Source organism: Meles meles, chromosome 3 (assembly GCF_922984935.1).
Source record: "Meles meles chromosome 3, mMelMel3.1 paternal haplotype, whole genome shotgun sequence".
Taxonomy (NCBI): Eukaryota; Metazoa; Chordata; class Mammalia; order Carnivora; family Mustelidae; genus Meles; species Meles meles.
This window is the reverse complement of record NC_060068.1, coordinates 98,393,950-98,400,854: the sequence shown is the minus strand read 5'-3', so window position 1 is coordinate 98,400,854 and position 6,905 is coordinate 98,393,950. Positions and strand designations below refer to the sequence as shown.

Genomic DNA, 6,905 nt, shown 5'->3' with positions numbered 1-6,905 from the left:
GCATGTGAATGCATATTGAGTGGCATGATTTTCTGAGCAAATAAATACATGTTAGTGTTCACTATCCTCACTTCTTAAGCAAAGAAGTACTATAATGAAAACAGTAGTTTAGGGGCACCTAAACTAGCATTTTTTAGTAAAGGGGAGAATAGGTGAAGTATTACACTCTAGGATATTTTTGTATGATTGTGTGTGGTTTGCAAATTTTCATTGGCTTTATTTGTAGAACTAAAGTGCCAGACTAAAATATCAATGATCCTGACTCTTTAGGTGAGTGACTGAGTTACTGTACAAGCTCATTTTCCAGACAAGTTAAATAATTTGGTAGTCCCCGTTAGCAAAAAAAAAAAAAAAAACAAACAACAACAACAAAAAAAAACTCCACTGATTTGGGTACCTAAGTGTCCCTCTATTCCAGAATATTTCAGAAGGCACAGTTCTTTGAAGAACCACAAGAGGTCAGGCTGATACCAAATACTGGCACCCAAGTGCCTAGACATGGTCTTCAGAAGCTGAACTCAGGAAATAAATGGAGGTGCTTGTTAAACCCAACGGCAATCTTTAAAACATCAAAAAATTCACTAACATAGGATAATAAATAATGGGCTCCAAAAATTGTAGATTGTGATATAATTTCCATTGTTACTATTCATAGTTGCAATCCTGCACATACTTAGAGATTTACATAGTGTTTGTAAAGGATTTATCACTAAGATAACCTCACAAGACAGGCATGGCTAGCCCTGTTAAAGATGAAGAAACTTAATCTTGCAGCAGTCAAGTTTTTGCACAAGGTAATGAGCTAATCAGTGAAAGAAGCAAAATTCAGATGCAGGTCTGTCTAATTCTATCTACAGGACAGTCCCCAACATGACAGAGCAGTAGGGGATTCTAAACGATTGGAGGAGGGGAGAATTTCAGCTCTCCTTGGTGTCCTAAAGTCCTCACAGGGGAAAATTTCAAGGAGGAAAAAACAATCCCACCATCCCCTTAGTCTAGACCTGCTTTGACCTCCACCGAGAAGCCAGTGGTTTGGATGCCGTGTACAGAAGTCTAAAATGAAAACATAAAAGGGGAGAGGAAATTTAGGCCTAAGTGTAAGGACCTATTTATCCAGAGCCCTTCCATCCGGTGAAACAATAACCTTGTTGTTTAACCCTTAAACTGTCCCTGCCCCCCTTTCCCCCAGGGGACTTACTTAAAAACAAGTCCTGGAAACCAGTCCCAGGTAACAAAGCCCAAATACAAGGGTGGGTCAGGCCAGGTGGAGGTATACAATCAGTGGGGGGGGCGTATACTATCTCCCTAGTTACCAAGGAGTGTGGGCCCCACCCTTTGGGAGCCTTTTGGGCGCCAGTTCTGACCAAGGTGATAGGCTAGGTCAACTATCTACTAGGGTAAATTGTAATTCAATCGGTCACTATGTGTGACCTAGCATGACTGTGCAGCTTTCTCTGTGTGTTACAATTTCATTGGCCACCTGTGCATGGCTGGGTCCAACCACATGGCCTTTGCCCTTAAAAGCTAGTCTGTGAAGCAGAGAGAGGTTGCGCTCTCTCTAAGAGGTGCAGCCCCGAATGGTCGGTTTAATTCTTGATGCTTGGCATGAAATAAAGCTTTGCTTGACCTTCGCTTTGTATCAGTCTGGCTCTTTAATCACGGACCCATTAGTGGGGGACCTTTCACTAAGAAAGACATGACATTCAGAAATCTTAGCCCACTTCTCCTCCAGTTGTGACAGCCCTGGCCTCTCTCTAGTCCCAGCCCTACTATGCCCGTGCCTTGCTCTTTGCCTACCAGAAAGGATTTCTGGCTTTCCCTGCAAAAGCATCCTTCACCTTCTCTATCCTCCAGGGCTCTCAGAGAGTGGTCCTTTTCTGTCCTCAGTCACCATGCTAAAATTTCACACACACTGAGTGAAGAGGGTCCTCAAGATATAAAAGAGGAGGCATTTGGGCATAGGTTGTTGTTTCTCCCACCCAATGGAAGAACTAAGGACTTAGCTTTATTTAAGCCACTTTATTGAGAGAGGACACTACTCAGACTTAAACCATCCAAGGTGGAAGGGTCTTCAGAGACCGTCTAGTCCAATGGTACTGTTCAAGCAGGCCTATAATCGGAAGCTTATTTTCCACACTCCTTGCCCAGGACTGTTCAAATATTCTACCCTGACTTTCAGCAATTCTTCTATGACCACCTTTGATCTTCGTAACAATGCTCGGAATGAAGCATGGAAATGGTTATTTTTTCCAAGTCTCTAGTGAGCAAATTGAGGCTTTGAGTACTTTGTCCAAGATGACACAGCTAGTTAATGGTGTGTGGTGGAACAAATTCCCTAACAGGATTCCTCAGCTCCCTTCAGGGATCCCCGGAGGCCCGGACAATGGGAGAATGCAAAGTATGTCTATGTTCTGAAGGAGTCTGTTCCTAGGCTCTTTGACTGTTTAGGTTTTCATTGTTGAAATCTTATATTCTGCCTAGTCATTCCCAGGGGAGCAGAGGAAGGGAAAAGCGGGCTTGGGGAGGGAAGTGGCGTCTAAACACTCTCAACAGCGAACCATCCCCAACTGCCTCTTTCATATCTGCTTTCTCAAGGGCAAAAGAGGCTGGATGGCAAGATCAGAGAGCCAACTGCCAGGGAAAGGTGTCTTAAGGAGGCGTCTCTCTCATGTAACAGAATTTGTTTTTTCTTTTCCTCACTGACCAAGATGCTCTGTCCTCTGCTTCCACACTGCTTGTGCCTGGCCCGCTGTGGCCTCGATCACACATTGTGCTATGGCTATCTGCATCTTCTTTTTTGAAGATTTTATTTATTTATTTGTCAGAGAGAAAGAGAGAGCAAGAGGCACATGCAGGAGGAGCAGCAGGCAGAGGGAGAAGCAGGCTCCCTGCTGACCAGGGAGCCCGATGCAGGACTCAATCCCAGGACTCTGGGATCATGACTTGAGCTGAAGGCAGATGGCTTAACCAACTGAGCCACCCAGGCACCCCAGTTGTCTGCATCTTCTCTGCTTCCCTAATGCAGATGAGATAGTGAGCTTATTGAGACAGTGTTTATAACTGATTTCTCTCTGTATCACCAGCACCCAGCACTGTGTCCTCCAAATAGTAGTTACCCATTGGCTCTTTGTGGAATTCATGAAAATACCAGTGATGATTCTGGCGTTTACAGTCCTTTCTTGACTCAAGCACAAAGCTGCAAATGTATACATCCATGACTTAAGTGTAAAATACATTAGCTTTTGAGAAAATTATCCTGTGATTTAAAAGACCCCAAAGATTTTTCAGCCTTTTTTCTGTTTGGAGACCTAAAGGAAAGAGTACTGTCTGGAAGGTAGGAGATATCTTGAAGAGCTGTGGGGAAAAGTAGAACTTTAGCTGGAACAATGAGAAGCCTATCTTCTCGCAGCCAGGCCCTAAGATCTCTGTTAAGTACCACACCGCCCAACCTCAACAGTACAAGTGCCAAATTTCAACAAGAATCTATATTTAATAGTCTCAGTTGCCTTAAACCTGATATATGTGATAATATTTTTAAACTCAGCTGTGTGATTCTTTTGCTGAGGCTTTCTCCATGCAAATCATCAGAGGACTTTGTCAATATATAATCCTTTACTAATATCTTGAATAAATGATTCATCTCACTTACGCCCATGCCTGTCTCTAATAAGGTATTTTAATGAAGTCTACATGTCGTGACTGTAAGTGTGGTCAAGAGTGCATGGTGACCGTTGATCTTTATTTCTCTCAATGAGGATGTGCTGGAAATCAGCCATCATAGATTGTGGGATATTCTAGACCAGCAATGAGAAGGAATATTGTCAAGCACTGGTTTCAGTGGTGTCTGCCCTTGCGGCATTGATAAGCCACATAAATTTCCCGAGGATCACTATTCACATCTATAAACTAGTAAATATAAACTAGTAAATATAACATCGTTCACTGTATGTCTCAGGGTTATTGTGAGTCTCAACTCAGCTAATCCATATAAGAGTAGTTTAAATATTGTGAATCAATTCATAAACATGAGCCAGTGTTGTTTTAATGGAACTGGGATGAAGTGAAGTGTCTCTGTGCTCATGTTTAAATGTTACTTTATCCCACACAGCTGGCCTCTGGAGGAGTTCAGGTTTACCTATCACATATTGCCTGTACTCTGGAATAAAATGACTCACATATCATTTGCACACCAAGTATTTACTCAGCTGACACTGAATTGAAAAGAATCTTAAAACTCCAGGCTACTCCTGAGAGACCACTAAAACTAAGGAGAAATATTAGTGCATAGGTGCTACCTTCCCTTCTATGGGACCTGTGATGATAATTACTAATTAGTCATAGCATGTGTTCTCTCCAAGGCTGGATGCACCCTCAGGATCCTTCTAAATAGAGCAGCTTAGGCAGCCATTATTATGTTTTTATAGTACATGCGAAAGTTCGAATTCTACAAATAGACCCTGAGACAGAGTAAGTTAATGATAAAAACATTAGACCATTGTTTTCAAGAGATAGTAAATAGATGTCCCAGTCAATAGGGAAAACTAACAAGCCATCAGATAACATATGGGAACTCCTTGCAAGAATCTTCTGTATCTTTATAGCAATGCAGAAGGAATGCTGTTAGAGTTAAATTAAGAAGAGAGAGAGAAAGGAAGGAAGAGAGGGAGAGAGGGAGGGAGGGAGGGAGGGAGGGAGGGAGGAAAGAACAAAGGAAGGGAGGAAGGGAGAGGGAAGAGGGAAGGAAGACAAGGAAAGGAAGGAAGGAAAGAAAAAGCAAACAGCATTTAAAGTTGAAAAACTACTCTCCGAATAATTTGGTGTTGGAGCAAAAAATCATACCTGTAGCATTTGCCTCACTCCTTATATAAGGAGTAAGCATCTGCCTTCCATCATTAACTTACTCCTGAATGCCATAACTACAGAAATGGGTTTCCTGTGTCTCAAAGAAAAAGTCTCATTTACATTTAATAAGTTCTAGTTAAGCAGATAAGAAAAGCTATGTTTCTATTTCAGGGAGCTTTACATCCAGAGCGCATGTGTGTGTGCGTTTAAGCTTGCTGCCCGAAGCTTCTGTTCTGAGGGACAGTCCCTGTGGACTAGGATGCACTAACGTTGATGTCACCATATGCTTATGTTGGTAGATTGACTGTGGTGAGTTCCAGGATCCCAAGGTCTACTGCACTCGGGAATCTAACCCCCACTGTGGCTCCGATGGCCAGACGTATGGCAATAAATGTGCCTTTTGTAAGGCGATGGTGTAAGTATAATACTCATCAAAATCAGAAACATGAAAAAGCTGGGAGAAAATTTATCATCAATAAAAGTATTATTTCCAGACATTTGCTTTTATACCAAATTACATGTTACTAAGGTACCAATTTCCATTCATTCCCTTTTTTTTTTTTAAAGATTTTATTTATTCATTTGATAGAGAGAGAGAGCACAAGCAGGGGGAGAGGCAGAGGGAGGAGAAGCAGATCCCTGCTGAGCTGGAGCCTGACTCCTCTCAGGAACCTCTCAGGAGACCTGAGCTGAAAAGGCAGATGCTTAACAATCTGAGCCACCCAGGCTCCCCCCATTCATTCCTCTTTTATTTTGATGAAAACGAGCCATTGAAAAAGAGCCCTTTATCAAAGAATAGAGGAAAAGATTATCCTTTAGAATGCAGACTAGTCAAACTTTACAGAGGATCCTTGGAAGATCCCATCAAAGACCATATGTATTGATCGAATTTACACGTTTGTAAGGAACAGAACAGATGCTGTAGATTTTAGACACTAAACTGTGACCCTCCCAAGGGATCAGTTTGTAATTAATAAAAATTTATCCAATCAATCCATCTTTTAGTCTAATTGATTGCCCTAAAACCAAGGATTTTAACCCTTGTTCAAGCCAGATAAAAGTCTCGTACTCCTGGCCACTGTCTTCATTTTCTGATATTAGAGTTTCTTCCATGAATATCTTCATTTCACTCAACTTTGCTATAAAATGGCTAAACACAGGGATTATACAACTCCCTATTAATAATAACAGGGCCAGGCACATAGAATGAAATTAATACATTAATATGGGCCTACTTGCTTATGTAACATACCTGATTAACACCACACTTTCCCAGAAGAAAGGCAGAAGGGTAAATAGAGATTTGATTTAATGGACACTTATTGCTGAGGAGAACTGAACACATGGCCTGCTATAAAGTACCTAACGGCTGAATATGTGGTTCAACCTCTTACGTCTTCTGTGAGGACTGTGACACTGGAGTCCCTTTGCCGTTATCTCTCTGTCACTTTCACCTTTTCTGGTTGTCTGCACATTTCCTCTCAGAGAATGAGCAACTGAAACCAGGAGGCAAGACTGGTAAAATGCTGAAATTTGTTTAAGGTTCATGTTCTCTATAATTTGTCCAGATGTCATCTCCGAGTACATTTAATTAACCGTTGCCAAATCAGAAACGTGGATACCTGTAGAATCAAAGGATTGCAGGGACCTTGTGCTGTCAAAGCTTTTTCCAACCTTTGTAATGAATACTAATGATACTGCACTGACCATACATTTGTCTTTCTCTTTTATAGGAAGAGTGGTGGGAAGATCAACCTAAAGCATCAAGGAGAATGCTGAATTTTGTGCAATGTTTGTGCTGACTTCCAGCCACTTCTTTTCTCATTTCTATTTTTCTCTAATGGATCCCTTAAATTTATAAAGATGTGCCTTCTACTCCTCCTGGCTCTTGGGTAGTTCAGTATGTATCAATTGCCCTGGATTTGCTTGTCATTAAAGGAAATTCTGCAGAAGCGTTGTTTGGGTTTCTACTTTAAGATCAAGAAGATACATGGATACATTATGGAACAATTGACCTGGCACAAACTTGGTTAAAAAGACTTGTTTTTTGGATCTAAATCAAA

General features: G+C 41.4%; 1 protein-coding gene across 1 annotated transcript; it reads left to right on the top strand.

Annotated features, from left to right (window-relative positions):
• The first annotated feature begins 752 nt into the window (after window positions 1-752).
• Window positions 753-6,621, top strand: LOC123939252 (serine protease inhibitor Kazal-type 6-like). Its single transcript, XM_046001154.1, has 3 exons — window positions 753-794; window positions 5,142-5,257; window positions 6,576-6,621. The coding sequence occupies exons 1-3, from the start codon at window positions 753-755 to the stop codon at window positions 6,619-6,621; spliced, it is 204 nt and encodes a 67-aa protein (XP_045857110.1).
• The last annotated feature ends 284 nt before the right edge of the window (window positions 6,622-6,905 follow it).